The following is a 16131-nucleotide window of genomic DNA, read 5'->3' as shown; positions in this document are numbered from 1 at the left end:
GGAGAGTCTCTGAGTTATCAGCTTTACATTGTGATTCTCCTTATTTGATTTTTCATTCAGATAAGGTAGTTCTGCGTACTAAACCTGGGTTCTTACCTAAGGTAGTCACTAACAGGAACATCAATCAAGAGATTGTTGTTCCTTCTTTATGCCCAAATCCTTCTTCAAAGAAGGAACGTCTTCTACACAATCTGGATGTAGTTCGTGCCCTCAAGTTCTACTTGCAGGCAACTAAGGATTTTCGACAAACGTCTTCCCTGTTTGTCGTGTACTCTGGTCAGAGGAGAGGTCATAAGGCTTCGGCTACCTCTCTCTCCTTCTGGCTTCGTAGCATAATTCGTTTAGCCTATGAGACTGCTGGACAGCAGCCTCCTGAAAGAATTACAGCCCATTCTACTAGAGCTGTGGCTTCCACTTGGGCCTTTAAGAATGAGGCCTCTGTTGAACAGATTTGCAAGGCTGCAACTTGGTCTTCGCTTCATACTTTTTCCAAATTTTACAAATTTGACACTTTTGCTTCTTCGGAGGCTATTTTTGGGAGAAAGGTTCTTCAGGCAGTGGTTCCTTCTGTATAATGAGCCTGCCTATCCCTCCCGTCATCCGTGTACTTTTGCTTTGGTATTGGTATCCCAGAAGTAATGATGACCCGTGGACTGATCACACATAACAGAAGAAAACATAATTTATGCTTACCTGATAAATTCCTTTCTTCTGTTGTGTGATCAGTCCACGGCCCGCCCTGTTTTTTTAAGGCAGGTAAATATCTTTTAAATTATACTCCAGTCACCACTTCACCCTTGGTTTCTCCTTTCTCGTTGATTCTTGGTCGAATGACTGGGAGTGACGTAGAGGGGAGGAGCTATATGCAGCTCTGCTGGGTGAATCCTCTTGCATTTCCTGTTGGGGAGGAGTTATATCCCAGAAGTAATGATGACCCGTGGACTGATCACACAACAGAAGAAAGGAATTTATCAGGTAAGCATAAATTATGTTATATATGGGTGTATATATATATATATATATATATATATATATATATATATATGTGTGTGTGTGTGTGTGTGTGACAAAAGCAAACACCTTATTTCCTGAAACAAAGCTTCTAAATATATTTAATTTAGCTTTCAAACTTGCATAAAATGTGCTGCAAAGACCGCCCATAAAAAAAAGGCAGAGTTTATGTTGTTCTGCCTATTTAATATTCATACTGCATGATAATGTCTTTGTTTGCTTCCGGTTTAAGAAGCATGCAGTAATTACTATAGGGGCGCAAGTTTCCTTTTTTGGTGTTATTATAAGCAATAGCGAGTGGGATGTTAATTATTAATATCCGAATTTGCTATTGGTTATAATCATAGCGGTGCCCCTGTGAACAAACATTGTATACTGGATTTATAAATGTATCCTATATTTAAATATTTTGCTTTTAATGTTTTAATATATTTGTTTTTTGAGGGGTTAAAAAAATGCTCGTTAGTCTAGGGGTTGTGTTCCTTTTCCTAAAATCAAAGCAACTTGCTCGTTAGTCTAATGGGAACTTAGCTTTATTAATATGCAAGGGATTTTCATGTGGCTACTCCATCTACTATGTGAGCTTTCTGTTCATCTTCAGTGCTGTGTTGCACCACTCCCATGGATGTTGATGTCACAATCCACATGTCCGCCCTGCTTTCAGTGCTTGCAGCAGAGGGGACTGAGGGACCAAGATGCGCATGTGTTACCCGCAAGTGAATTAAATGCGCATGCGAGCCGCCATGATGTTTCTACCTAGGTAGAACATCGGTATAGGACATACATAATGAGAAAAAGTGGGTTTGGAACAATAAGGATTTTTAATCTCAAAGAACAAGAAAAAGGCTGAAAATATTTAATAATATATGTATTGAAGTTTTAAAAATGATTAAAACATTTTTTGAGTTTACTATGAATTGTAGTCATGTGTCTGGCAGGTAAAATGAATTGATAATTCATTAATGGGGAAAATTGTACAGTGCAATGTCCCTTTCTAAGTTATTTTTATTTCCCCTTGTATGATTAAAGGGACAGTCAAGTCCAACAAAAACTTTCATGATTTAAATAGTGCATGTCATTTTAAACAACTTCCCAATTCACTTTTATCACCAGTTTTGCTTTGTTCTCTTGTTATTCTTTGTTGAAAGTTAAACCTAGGATGTTTATATGCTAATTTCTTAAACCTTGAGGGCCGCCTCTAATCTGAATGCTTTTCGACCACTAGAGGGCATTAGTTCATGTGTTTGATATAGATAACATTGAGCTCATGCACATTGAAGTGACCTAGGAGTAAGCACTGATTGGCTAAAATGCAAGTCTGTCAAAAGAACTGAAATAAGGGGGCAGCCAGCAGAAGCTTAGATACAAGGTAATTACAGAGGTAAAGCATGTATTATTATAACTGTGTTGGTTGTGCAAAACTGGGGAATGGGTAATAAAGGGATTTTTTTTAAAAAACACAACAAAAATTCTGGTGTTGACTGTCCCTTTAACTGTTAAACATGGATATAAACATAATGTTCAGGGTGTAATAAAAAAAAAAAACATTGCTGAAATTTAAATAGAGCAGTATTTTCTTTAACCATTAAAGGGACAGTCTAGTCAAAATTAAACTTACTTGATTCAGATAGGGCATGCAATTTTAAACAACTTTCCAATTGACTTTTATCATCACATTTGCTTTGTTCCCTTGGTGGTATTTTTGAAAAACTAAACCTAGGTAGGCTCAAACTGATTTCTAAACCGTTGAAAACCGCCTCTTAGCTCAGAGCATTTTGAAAGCTTTTCACAGTTAGACACTGCAAGTTAATGTGTGTCTCATAGATAAACATTGTGCTCACTCCCCTAGAGTTTTTTAGGACTCTGCACTGATTGGCTTAACGGCAAGTCTTTAAAAAGCACTGAGATAACTGGGCAGTCTGCAGAGGGTTAGATACAAGGTAATCAGAGAGGTTTCTGGTGTAGACTGTCCCTTTAAGTGTCTGCAAGAGGTGCTTACTTCATGACCTTGTACAAAAGAGAAAATTGATTCACAGCTGGGCTCTTATAATTCAATTTAAAATAGTATTTTTTTTTTAAAGAACTTAAAGGGACATTAAACACATTGTAATTACAAGACATTTCTGTGTTGTTGCTATGGAATAACATATCAGCTAAGTCTTAACTTTTTAAAACAATGTAACCTCTTTTTTACTGTAGTCAAACTTCACCCACCATTTGCCTTATTTAGAGGAGTTAATCTGGGCTTTATTCTGCAGACAAGTGCTCTGTTTTGCAGTTATCAGTTAAAACCAATTGGGTACAGATATAAAACATAGCATTGAGACTTCAGCAAAGTGTGTTTCATGTTCTGAGTGTTAGAATTTGCTTAATTTTCAGAGCTAAAATACATGAAAAGGGGGTCAATTTTTTTTATATATTGCAAAGTAGTAACTAAACATTTTATATAAAAATCTCAAGGTATACTGTAGTTTTAGTGATACTTTTCTCTGGATTTTAAATTTTATGTGCTCTTGAAACAGATTTGTTAACATTTTTTGTGTTCTCTGTATACTTTGGTTAAATGCAATTTGAATAAAATCTATATTGTACATCGTTAAGGGATGCTTCCAATGCACAGAAACTAAGCCATATGTAAACCACAGGCACTTATATACTTCCTGTTTATTGTCCATGTATATATGTATAGGTCATGTGTGTTTATATATAATCTTCATCAAGTACTTATGTTTTGAATTTTTCTTTAGAGCAGTTCGTGCAACATGCTGAGTGTCCATTATGTCAGTGACTCTGTCCTTGATAAAGAAAATAATTTGTTAAACCACAAAATAATCAGGCTCTCTCTGGCAGTGATATTTTTCTGTTTAGCATTTGCTGATTAAAAAAGACCTTAAAAGGACGGTGATGGAAAACAGAATAAATACATAAATCTGTTTGGTTTTCCTTTTCAGGAGCAACAAAAGAAATCGGCTCTGCTCTGACGAGAATGTGTATGCGCCATCGGAATATAGAATCTAGACTGAAACATCTGACCATGTAAGCGATTTAATATACTGGCATTAATCTTTTATGTCTGTCATACCATACTATTTTAAAAGGATATTTTCTTGTTAAAAGGGAAGAGTCCACAGTTGCATCCATTACTTTTGGGAAATACAGAACCTGGCCACCAGGAAGAGACAAAGACACTCCAGCCAAAGGCTTAAATACCTCCCCCACTTCCCTCATCCCCCAGTCATTATTTGCCTTTCCTCACAGGAGGTTGGCAGAGAAGTGTCAGAAGTTCAAGAGAGTCTCTCATGGAGGGTAGTACTCTTCACAATGGGACTGGAGTTTTAAGTAATCCTACGAACCCATCCCGATTCATATTAACCGCTCCTTGGTAATAAGCGTTGACTAGTTTCGCTGCCTACCTTTCTAAATTCAAATCCATGTCAGAAGCGAGGCTACTATCTGTCACACTTGAAGGGCCGTGTTCCTGTTCCACGGCGTAGATTCCGGTAAGATCGTTTCATTTTATTTCGATATGTGAATGTAATGTTAACAAAACATGGTAGGGTCCCAGTGGGACTCCTTTTATCTTAATAAGGAATCATGGGTTAATATCTCCTGAGGGAGGGTTATTGAACATGGGGGACTTTTAATTATGTTTGTTATATAATTCTATCTGCAAATGTGCAGCTATACTTACGCTCACGGCCTTCTTTTAATGACGCGATCTTTCCAGATTGCGTGCCCTTTTCGTGACTGGCACGGTGCACCTCGTGACGGGTGCGGTTACGTTGTTTCTCACTTCCGTATGCTGACTGCGTGCGACCGAGAGTCTTGCTCGTGGGTTGTCTGGGTCACAGGAGGTGGTGGGTGCCACTTAGTTTTTTGTCATTTTTGTAATCCCAAGATTATGGAGGATTCTGATATGCGCAACACGGATGCCTCCGATACGGACGATGTGCCTTTTGATGAATATGAAATGGCCTGGGTAATCAATGCCCATCAGTTATGTTCCGATTGCCGTTCTAGAGTACTCTCTTCTCCTGAAGCAGGGAGCTTAGAGTGCGTTGAGCCATCCACCTCAGAGATTCCATGACCCGTAAAGCGAGTGTCCCAGTACATTTCCCGGCTATGCAAGCAGGTGTCCCTATGGCCTTTACTCCTTTTCTGGAGGGTGGTTTGTTTCCACAAGAGGTTACGGGACGTTTCCGCACGGCCATTTCTATGGCACTGAATCATTTATATCTCCCAAGTAAAGTATTTCGAAGTGTCAGGTTTTTTTCCCCTGTTTTGTTTGCCATGTGCTGCTGGCAGCCATTTTACTCGCCTCTCTTGCTGACTATGGTGCATTGTGGGGGATGCTGCTCATTTCTCCAACATAGGTGTGTCCGGTCCACGGCGTCATCCTTACTTGTGGGATATTCTCTTCCCCAACAGGAAATGGCAAAGAGCCCAGCAAAGCTGGTCACATGATCCCTCCTAGGCTCCGCCTACCCCAGTCATTCTCTTTGCCGTTGTACAGGCAACATCTCCACGGAGATGGCTTAGAGTTTTTTAGTGTTTAACTGTAGTTTTTCATTATTCAATCAAGAGTTTGTTATTTTCAAATAGTGCTGGTACGTACTATTTACTCAGAAACAGAAAAGAGATGAAGAATTCTGTTTGTATGAGGAAAATGATTTTAGCAACCGTAACTAAAATCCATGGCTGTTCCACACAGGACTGTTGAGAGCAATTAACTTCAGTTGGGGGAACAGTTTGCAGTCTCTTGCTGCTTGAGGTATGACACATTCTAACAAGACGATGTAATGCTGGAAGCTGTCATTTTCCCTATGGGATCCGGTAAGCCATGTTTATTACGATTGTAAATAAGGGCTTCTCAAGGGCTTATTTAAACTGTAGACTTTTTTTGGGCTAAATCGATTGATATTAACACTTATTTAGCCTTGAGGAATCATTTATTCTGGGTATTTTGATTTAATAATATCGGCAGGCACTGTTTTAGACACCTTATTCTTTAGGGGCTTTCCCAAAGCATAGGCAGAGTCTCATTTTCGCGCCGGTGTTGCGCACTTGTTTTTGAGAGGCATGGCATGCAGTCGCATGTGAGAGGAGCTCTGATACTCATAAAAGACTTCTGAAGGCGTCATTTGGTATCGTATTCCCCTTTGGGTTTGGTTGGGTCTCAGCAAAGCAGATACCAGGGACTGTAAAGGGGTTTAAAGCTTAAAACGGCTCCGGTTCCGTTATTTTAAGGGTTAAAGCTTCCAAAATTGGTGTGCAATATTTTCAAGGCTTTAAGACGCTGTGGTGAAAATTTGGTGAATTTTGAACAATTCCTTCATGTTTTTTCGCAATTGCAGTAATAAAGTGTGTTCAGTTTAAAATTTAAAGTGACAGTAACGGTTTTATTTTAAAACGTTTTTTGTACTTTCTGATCAAGTTTATGCCTGTTTAACATGTCTGAACTACCAGATAGACTGTGTTCTGAATGTGGGGAAGCCAGAATTCCTATTCATTTAAATAAATGTGATTTATGTGATAATGACAATGATGCCCAAGATGATTCCTCAAGTGAGGGGAGTAAGCATGGTACTGCATCATTCCCTCCTTCGTCTACACGAGTCTTGCCCACTCAGGAGGCCCCTAGTACATCTAGCGCGCCAATACTCCTTACTATGCAACAATTAACGGCTGTAATGGATAATTCTGTCAAAAACATTTTAGCCAAAATGAACCCTTGTCAGCGTAAGCGTGGATGCTCTGTTTTAGTTACTGAAGAGCATGACGACGCTGATATTAATATCTCTGAAGGGCCCCTAACCCAATTTGAGGGGGCCAGGGAGGTTTTGTCTGAGGGAGAAATTACTGATTTAGGGAACATTTCTCAGCAGGCTGAATCTGATGTGATTACATTTAAATTTAAATTGGAACATCTCCGCATTTTGCTTAAGGAGGTATTATCCACTCTGGATGATTGTGAAAATTTAGTCATCCCAGAGAAACTATGTAAAATGGACAAGTTCCTAGAGGTGCCGGGGCTCCCAGAAGCTTTTCCTATACCCAAGCGGGTGGCGGACATTGTTAATAAAGAATGGGAAAGGCCCGGTATTCCTTTCGTCCCTCCCCCCATATTTAAAAAATTGTTTCCTATGGTCGACCCCAGAAAGGACTTATGGCAGTCAGTCCCCAAGGTCGAGGGAGCGGTTTCTACTTTAAACAAACGCACCACTATTCCCATAGAGGATAGTTGTGCTTTCAAAGATCCTATGGATAAAAAATTAGAAGGTTTGCTTAAAAAGATGTTTGTTCAGCAGGGTTACCTTCTACAACCCATTTCATGCATTGTCCCTGTCACTACAGCCGCATATTTCTGGTTTGATGAACTGCTTAAGGTGCTCGATAGTGACTCTCCTCCTTATGAGGAGATTATGGACAGAATCAATGCTCTCAAATTGGCTAATTCTTTCACTCTAGACGCCTCTTTGCAATTGGCTAAGTTAGCGGCTAAGAACTCTGGGTTTGCTATTGTGGCGCGCAGAGCGCTTTGGTTGAAATCTTGGTCGGCTGATGCGTCTTCCAAGAACAAGCTACTAAACATTCCTTTCAAGGGGAAAACGCTGTTTGGTCCTGACTTGAAAGAGATTATATCTGATATCACTGGGGGTAAGGGCCACGCCCTTCCTCAGGATCGGCCCTTCAAGGCAAAAAATAGACCTAATTTTCGTCCCTTTCGTAAAAACGGACCAGCCCAAGGTGCTACGTCCTCTAAGCAAGAGGGTAATACTTCTCAGGCCAAGCCAGCTTGGAGACCAATGCAAGGCTGGAACAAGGGAAAGCAGGCCAAGAAACCTGCCACTGCTACCAAGACAGCATGAAATATTGGCCCCCGATCCGGGACCGGATCTGGTGGGGGGCAGACTCTCTCTCTTCGCTCAGGCTTGGGCAAGAGATGTTCTGGATCCTTGGGCGCTAGAAATAGTCTCCCAGGGTTATCTTCTGGAATTCAAGGGACTTCCCCCAAGGGGGAGGTTCCACAAGTCGCAGTTGTCTTCAGACCACATAAAAAGACAGGCGTTCTTACATTGTGTAGAAGACCTGTTAAAAATGGGAGTGATTCATCCTGTTCCATTAAGAGAACAAGGGATGGGGTTCTACTCCAATCTGTTCATAGTTCCCAAAAAAGAGGGAACGTTCAGACCAATCCTAGATCTCAAGATCTTAAACAAATTTCTCAAGGTCCCATCGTTCAAGATGGAAACCATTCGAACTATCCTTCCTTCCATCCAGGAAGGTCAATTCATGACCACGGTGGATTTAAAGGATGCGTATCTACATATTCCTATCCACAAGGAACATCATCGGTTCCTAAGGTTTGCATTCCTGGACAAACATTACCAGTTCGTGGCGCTTCCTTTCGGATTAGCCACTGCTCCAAGGATTTTCACAAAGGTACTAGGGTCCCTTCTAGCGGTGCTAAGACCAAGGGGCATTGCAGTAGTACCTTACCTGGACGACATTCTGATTCAAGCGTCGTCCCTTCCTCAAGCAAAGGCTCACACGGACATTGTCCTGGCCTTTCTCAGATCTCACGGCTGGAAAGTGAACGTGGAAAAGAGTTCTCTATCCCCGTCAACAAGGGTTCCCTTCTTGGGAACAATTATAGACTCCTTAGAAATGAGGATCTTTCTAACAGAGGCCAGAAAAACAAAGCTTCTGGACTCTTGTCGGATACTTCATTCCGTTCCTCTTCCTTCCATAGCTCAGTGCATGGAAGTGATCGGGTTGATGGTGGCGGCGATGGACATAGTTCCTTTTGCGCGCATTCATCTAAGACCATTACAACTGTGCATGCTCAGTCAGTGGAATGGGGACTATACAGACTTGTCTCCGAAGATACAAGTAAATCAGAGGACCAGAGACTCACTCCGTTGGTGGCTGTCCCTGGACAATCTGTCTCAAGGGATGATGTTCCACAGACCAGAGTGGGTCATTGTCACGACCGACGCCAGTCTGATAGGCTGGGGCGCGGTCTGGGGATCCCTGAAAGCTCAGGGTCTTTGGTCTCGGGAAGAATCTCTTCTACCGATAAATATTCTGGAACTGAGAGCGATATTCAATGCGCTCCAGGCCTGGCCCCAGCTTGCGAGGACCAGGTTCATACGGTTTCAATCAGACAACATGACGACTGTGGCGTACATCAACCATCAGGGGGGAACAAGGAGTTCCCTAGCGATGGAAGAAGTAACCAAAATTATTCTTTGGGCGGAGTCTCACTCCTGCCACCTGTCTGCTATCCACATCCCAGGAGTGGAAAATTGGGAAGCGGATTTTCTGAGTCGTCAGACATTGCATCCGGGGGAGTGGGAACTCCATCCGGAAATCTTTGCCCGAGTCACTCACCTGTGGGGCATTCCAGACATGGATCTGATGGCCTCTCGTCAGAACTTCAAAGTTCCTTGCTACGGGGCCAGATCCAGGGATCCCAAGGCGGCTCTAGTGGATGCACTAGTAGCACCTTGGACCTTCAAACTAGCTTATGTGTTCCCGCCATTTCCTCTCATCCCCAGGCTGATAGCCAGGATCAAGCAGGAGAGGGCGTCGGTGATCTTGATAGCTCCTGCGTGGCCACGCAGGACTTGGTATGCAGATCTGGTGAATATGTCATCGGCTCCACCTTGGAAGCTACCTTTGAGACGAGACCTTCTTGTTCAGGGTCCGTTCGAACATCCGAATCTGGTTTCACTCCAGCTGACTGCTTGGAGATTGAACGCTTGATTTTATCGAAGCGAGGATTCTCAGATTCTGTGATCGATACTCTTGTTCAGGCCAGAAAGCCTGTGACTAGAAAGATTTACCACAAAATTTGGAAAAAATATATCTGTTGGTGTGAATCTAAAGGATTCCCTTGGGACAAGGTTAAGATTCCTAGGATTCTATCCTTCCTTCAAGAAGGATTGGAGAAAGGATTATCTGCAAGTTCCCTGAAGGGACAGATTTCTGCCTTGTCGGTATTACTTCACAAAAAGCTGGCAGCTGTGCCAGATGTTCAAGCCTTTGTTCAGGCTCTGGTTAGAATCAAGCCTGTTTACAAACCTTTGACTCCTCCTTGGAGTCTCAATTTAGTTCTTTCAGTTCTTCAGGGGGTTCCGTTTGAACCCTTACATTCCGTTGATATTAAGTTATTATCTTGGAAAGTTTTGTTTTTAGTTGCGATTTCTTCTGCTAGAAGAGTCTCAGAATTATCTGCTCTGCAGTGTTCTCCTCCTTATCTGGTGTTCCATGCAGATAAGGTGGTTTTACGTACTAAACCTGGTTTTCTTCCAAAAGTTGTTTCTAACAAAAACATTAACCAGGAGATTATCGTACCTTCTCTGTGTCCAAAACCAGTTTCAAAGAAGGAACGTTTGTTGCACAATTTGGATGTTGTTCGCGCTCTAAAATTCTATTTAGATGCTACAAAGGATTTTAGACAAACATCTTCCTTGTTTGTTGTTTATTCAGGTAAAAGGAGAGGTCAAAAAGCAACTTCTACCTCTCTCTCTTTTTGGATTAAAAGCATCATCAGATTGGCTTACGAGACTGCCGGACGGCAGCCTCCCGAAAGAATCACAGCTCATTCCACTAGGGCTGTGGCTTCCACATGGGCCTTCAAGAACGAGGCTTCTGTTGATCAGATATGTAGGGCAGCGACTTGGTCTTCACTGCACACTTTTACCAAATTTTACAAGTTTGATACTTTTGCTTCTTCTGAGGCTATTTTTGGGAGAAAGGTTTTGCAAGCCGTGGTGCCTTCCATTTAGGTGACCTGATTTGCTCCCTCCCTTCATCCGTGTCCTAAAGCTTTGGTATTGGTTCCCACAAGTAAGGATGACGCCGTGGACCGGACACACCGATGTTGGAGAAAACAGAATTTATGTTTACCTGATAAATTTCTTTCTCCAACGGTGTGTCCGGTCCACGGCCCGCCCTGGTTTTTTTAATCAGGTCTGATATTTTATTTTCTTTAACTACAGTCACCACGGTACCATATGGTTTCTCCTATGCAAATATTCCTCCTTAACGTCGGTCGAATGACTGGGGTAGGCGGAGCCTAGGAGGGATCATGTGACCAGCTTTGCTGGGCTCTTTGCCATTTCCTGTTGGGGAAGAGAATATCCCACAAGTAAGGATGACGCCGTGGACCGGACACACCGTTGGAGAAAGAAATTTATCAGGTAAACATAAATTCTGTTTTCCTGCACTTCCTTTTATGGCCAGACTGGTGTGCATCATCTGTGTGAGACAGGATGCAGTCTCAGAATTGTGATGTCATCACTTATTATTTAAAGGGCCTCTGTTCAGTATGCTTTGCCTTTGTGTTGTCTCAGACCTGTTTGTGAGAGTTCCTGTGTATTACCTGGCTGGCTGACGTCCTTCCTGATCCCTGGCTTGTTCCTGACTCTGCTGTTTTCCTTGTTCCTGATTCCGGCTCATCTGACTATTCGCTTTGGCTCCTGACTCGGCTCATCTGACTACCAGCTCTGGTTTTGACTCCTGGCTTGTTATTTGACTTGTGGACTTTTTATTATTTTTTTGTTATTAATAAAGGTGTGATTATTTTTGCACTTCTTGTCTGTCTGATTCCTGACACTAAGATACTGTCCATGTTCCGTTAACCAGGGCCCGTCAAGCATGGTATCGCCTGATTCAGTTCGGCCATCTGCGGAAGTGTTAGTCCCTGAAGCTTCAGGGGCCCCTATCTCGGAGCCAGGGTCTTCAGTATATTCGGCGAGGGATGATTTTGCCTTCCGTTATAGGCTGGCTTGCCTTCATGTTCTTTTAAAACATGTTTTGGCAATGTTGGAGGATCCCAGTGCTATCGGGCAGAGAGATCCGAAGCCTTAGAAGCTTGATGGCAAAATAGTTATGACGTTTGGGGATGAAGCCAATCTCCTTAACGTCAATGTTTTTCTTTGCTTTGTTTTTCGTTTCCAGTTCTGAGCTTGGGTGAATGGGGCTTTTTATCGTCCGGTTCCATTGTCGTCCTCATTCACCTTGAGCGTTCACTATTTTTTGATCCGGATGGATGTGTTTAATTTGTTTTTTCTTAAGCTCATGTCTGTTAGATTAGTTTTTAGGAACATTCTTCTCTGGAACCGATACTTATGACTTAGGTTGTGTGGGCACTTTCTCGTAAGTTGCGCACTTGTTGAACAATATAATGTTTTTCTAGTTCATTTATCGATCCTTCAGGACGATTTTTCTTGGACCTTGGGCAGTTCTAAAGTGTCTTTATACCAGGCAGGTAATGGTCAGATACTTTTTCGGCTGTTACCAGGGTTCATGCCACCCTCATGGTGCTGATTAATCCTGCTGGATTTTGAATGTCTTTTGGCTTATTTTATGGACTCCGGGCTCGGATCCTACCGAAGTATGAGGCCTGTTGTTTAATACAACCCCTCCGAATAAAGGGTTATGAGTGCCAATCTAGGTTGGCTGTTCGGGCTTCTCAACCTGGGGTGCCGATCTGTTTTTGCCGACATCATCATGGTTCTTCAGGTCTCCGGGGACTCAGAACAGTTATTCCATTCCTGGAGTGGGAGAGGTGTGTGTGACCTATGTGGTCTGGTGTGCCGAGTGATTAATAATTCGCATTTTCACTCAAGGTCTTCCGGACGCTAACTCCAAAGCCTATTAAGCATTTTATTGCGGTGGCGGCATTTCCTTCCTTCCCGGCTTGGGTGGATCATATGGTCGGGATGCGCGGGCATATTCTTTCTCTGCTCAGACTTGTGTTACTCTAATAGTTGGTGTGCAGGGGTTCCCTGCCTTCTGTGGGAAGCTGCGAAGCTCCATCTGTTTCCTGCTTAGAGAAGATTTTGGAAGATAAATCCTTCAAGAATCTCTGGCTGTTGTCCCTTCTATTACCCTTGGTCCGACCATGGTCTCGACGTTCGGGAGTATTCCGTCCTCGTTACAACTCTAGCTTTGGGGCTTGTCAGTGAAGGGGCGAGGTCGGTTATGAAGATCAGCTCTTCTGGGATCAGATAGTTGACCTTTTATCCTCAATGCTCCGTTGGGGGCTTTGTGAGTGGTGCTTCAAGTTCGGGTGGCGAGCAGGGTACTGGGTTCTCATTTGCCTTCAGGTGTTGGTTGCGCCCTTGCCTGTGTGTGTAGCACATATTAACACTTGCCTACGAGATTGCGGTGCGATCCAAGTGCCCTGGGTGCTGAATCTTAGACCGTAGAGTAAGTCCTTTGTGACTCTTGGGTTTGGGGCTGTTGCTAGATTGCCAAGTCTACGGACAATAGAGGTTCATTCCTCCTTGTTTGATTCCTTTTTCGAGGACCCTGACCTAGGTCCGTTTCTCTCCTTGGATGGGTGTGGACGGTTCGATCTCACACTAGATGTTTGTGTTCCAGCGAGCCTCCTTAGAGGCTGGGGCTCTTTGAGAGATGCCTTGTTTAGTGGCTTAGGCTTTAGGTCCTTCTGACTGTTCCCTACTGGTCTTCGGGCACATTTACACTGTTCCTGTAGACTCCAGGTATCCGGTGATATGGCCTAGGGGGTTTCACCTCTATGGTTGGGTAGGTTTCAGTCGTTTTTTCCTTTCTCTTCTAGAGCGGTGGTAAGGATCTCCGGGTTTGCAGTTACCTTAGTTTTTGGAGCGACCTGTGGGTCTTGCCTTGTACCTGTCTCTTACCTTTTTGCGTTTCAAAATCCTGGAAGAGAAATTGCGATGTAGTGACTGGTTCCTCTGTTCCTGCAGCGGGAGGATGAGGGTTTGATCACTATGGGGCTCCTGCTATATGTTGGATTCTGATATATGGATGCTGAGGGTCTTCTTCCCTTGGGAAGTGTTCCTTGTTTTTAGAGAAGACAGCCGTGTAGAGGGTTTCGTACCCAAGCACAATGTCTATCCTGACTCATGGTAGCATTACGTTTCTTGTAACGGTCTGCGGTCTAACCGGGGGCTTTGTTCCTACGTTGACCCTTCATTTCACTTCCGGAAGTTTGGGACTCTTGTCTTTGGTCTTGACTAGCCTTTGGACTGGGACCATTATCCTCTGAGAAGATTGGGGGTCGGTTACTCTATTTAGGGTTGACCGTTTTCTCTAGAGTCGGTTCTCTCCTTTGTGGGAGGTCTTGGATGTCCTCCTTTTTTCCACTGGCGTTCGGTGCTGGGAGGGGGTGCTCCTTGGAACCTGCTATTCGTAGGTCTGTGACCCCTTGTAAGGTTTGCAGTTGAACCCAACTACAGCTATTACACTTTGAGGAGGTAACCTTCTACGGCTAATTGCACTTTGACTGGGTGTTAGCAAGCTTTGAAACGCCTTCGGTGTTTAGGTTTAGCAACGGTGAGTCAGCTTTCTACCTGGAAGCTGGCCATTTGGAGTTCCTGTTCAGACGGTGGGTGACTAAGGACTTTCGTCAGTCTTCTTCTTTGTTTGTGGTTTTCTCAGGAAACGTAAGGGATGGAAAGCTACTTCTTTCTTTTTGGCTAAAGAGTATCCTCTGTTTTGCATATGAGACTGCTGGACAGCAGCCTCCTGAGAGTTACGGCTCATTCCACGAGGGCTGTTGCTTCCTCATGGGCGTTCAAAAATGAAGCTTCTGTGGAACAGATTTGCAAGGCTGCAACTTGGTCCTGCCTTCACACTTTTTCAAATTTCTACAAATTTGACACTTTTGCCTCGGCTGAGGCTGCTTTTGGGAGAAAGGTTCTTCAAGCAGTGGTGCCTTCCGTTTAGATTCCCTGTCTTGTCCCTCCGGTATCATCTGTGCACTGTAGCTTGGGTATTGGATCCCATTAGTAATTAAGATGGTCCGTGGACTCATCGTGTCTTAAAAAAGAAAAGATTATTTATTCTTACCGGATACATTTTTTGACATGAGTCCACGGCCTGCCCTGTTTTTATTTAGACAGGTTGTGGGTTATTGTAAACTTCAGACACCTCTACACCTTGGCTTTTCCTTTCTCTTCCTAACTTCGGTCGAATGACTGGAGTGGGATGGAAGGGAGGAGCTATTTAACAGCTCTGCTGTGGTGCTCTTTGCCTCCTCCTGCTGACCAGGAGGTGAATATCCCATTAGTATTTAAGATGATCCGTGGACTCATGTCAAAAAAGAAATAAATTTATCGGGTAAGCATAAATTTTCTTTTTTCTTCGATACTTGTGTTTCTAGGGAGTTCGTCTCCCTGGGCGTTGCTATTGTACGATAACCATGGGTTCTATGTTCTGCAGAGTGGAATGATCCTTTGGGTTTTCCTTGAGATTCTGTTCCCCTTTTGGGGGCAGATAGCGGTCCTTTTCTTGACTGGGTACCTTCATGGGAGTCGTGATCCGCGGGGCTGACTCCTCTGAGGTTGTTTGGGCTTGAGTGGTTTAGTTCGGCTTTGCCTGCGGTGTAACTAATGTGCAGTTAACTGGGCTTCGGGTTTTCACCCGTGTCGTCTATACTTTTAGGGTGTCGAGTAATCAGGCTGTGGTGCCTTTCGAAGGGGCCGGGTTTTGTACCCACCTATTGTTTGCATTCAGTGTCCTCTAACTTGGGTATTCTTTTCCCAAAAGTAATGAATGCAGCTGTAGACTCTTCCCTTTTAAGAAGAAAAACATAAATTATGCTTACCTGATAATTTCATTTTCTTCTGAAGGAAAGAGTCCACAGCTCCCGCCCGTGTTTTTATCTATAAATGACTGGGCGATGAGGGAAGTGGGGGAGGTATTTAAGCCTTTGGCTGGGGTGTCTTTGCCTCCTCCTGGTGGCCAGGTTCTGTATTTCCCAAAAGTAATAAATGCTGCTGTGGACTCTTCCCTTCAGAAGAAAATGAAACTATCAGGTAAGCATAGTTTATGTTTTTAATGCAAAAATTACTTACTCTAAATTGTTACAGAATGTAATTTTTTGCATCACTGATCCTAGGTTACTACGTATTTAAGACCCACAAAACTGCTAACTCAGTAGGTAAAGTCCAGTTCAGGAACCACAAGCTTTGCATGTCCCAAACAGAACATAGCTGGTTATCAGGTGCGATAGTTGGCTGTAGCTCCGAATTACCCTACGTTTCCAGCAAAGCACGCCTGTATTTTTGCAGTGATTTTGATGTAATGATGGCATCACAGGCAATGAATAAGTGGCTAGAG

The 16131-nt window shown here is 43.2% G+C and overlaps 1 protein-coding gene across 1 annotated transcript in view; it reads left to right on the top strand.

Annotated features, from left to right (window-relative positions):
• Positions 1–16131, top strand: part of LOC128662824 (protein MTSS 1) — a 734156-nt gene that overhangs the window by 267253 nt on the left and 450772 nt on the right. Inside the window, exon 4 of the mRNA XM_053716804.1 lies at positions 3963–4047. Coding sequence (XP_053572779.1) covers positions 3963–4047 — 85 coding nt within the window. The remainder of the gene's footprint in view (positions 1–3962; positions 4048–16131) is intronic.

Source organism: Bombina bombina, chromosome 1, assembly GCF_027579735.1.
Source record: "Bombina bombina isolate aBomBom1 chromosome 1, aBomBom1.pri, whole genome shotgun sequence".
Classification (NCBI taxonomy): domain Eukaryota; kingdom Metazoa; phylum Chordata; class Amphibia; order Anura; family Bombinatoridae; genus Bombina; species Bombina bombina.
The sequence above is the reverse complement of the archived record's forward strand: the minus strand, read 5'-3'. Positions and strand labels throughout refer to the sequence as shown.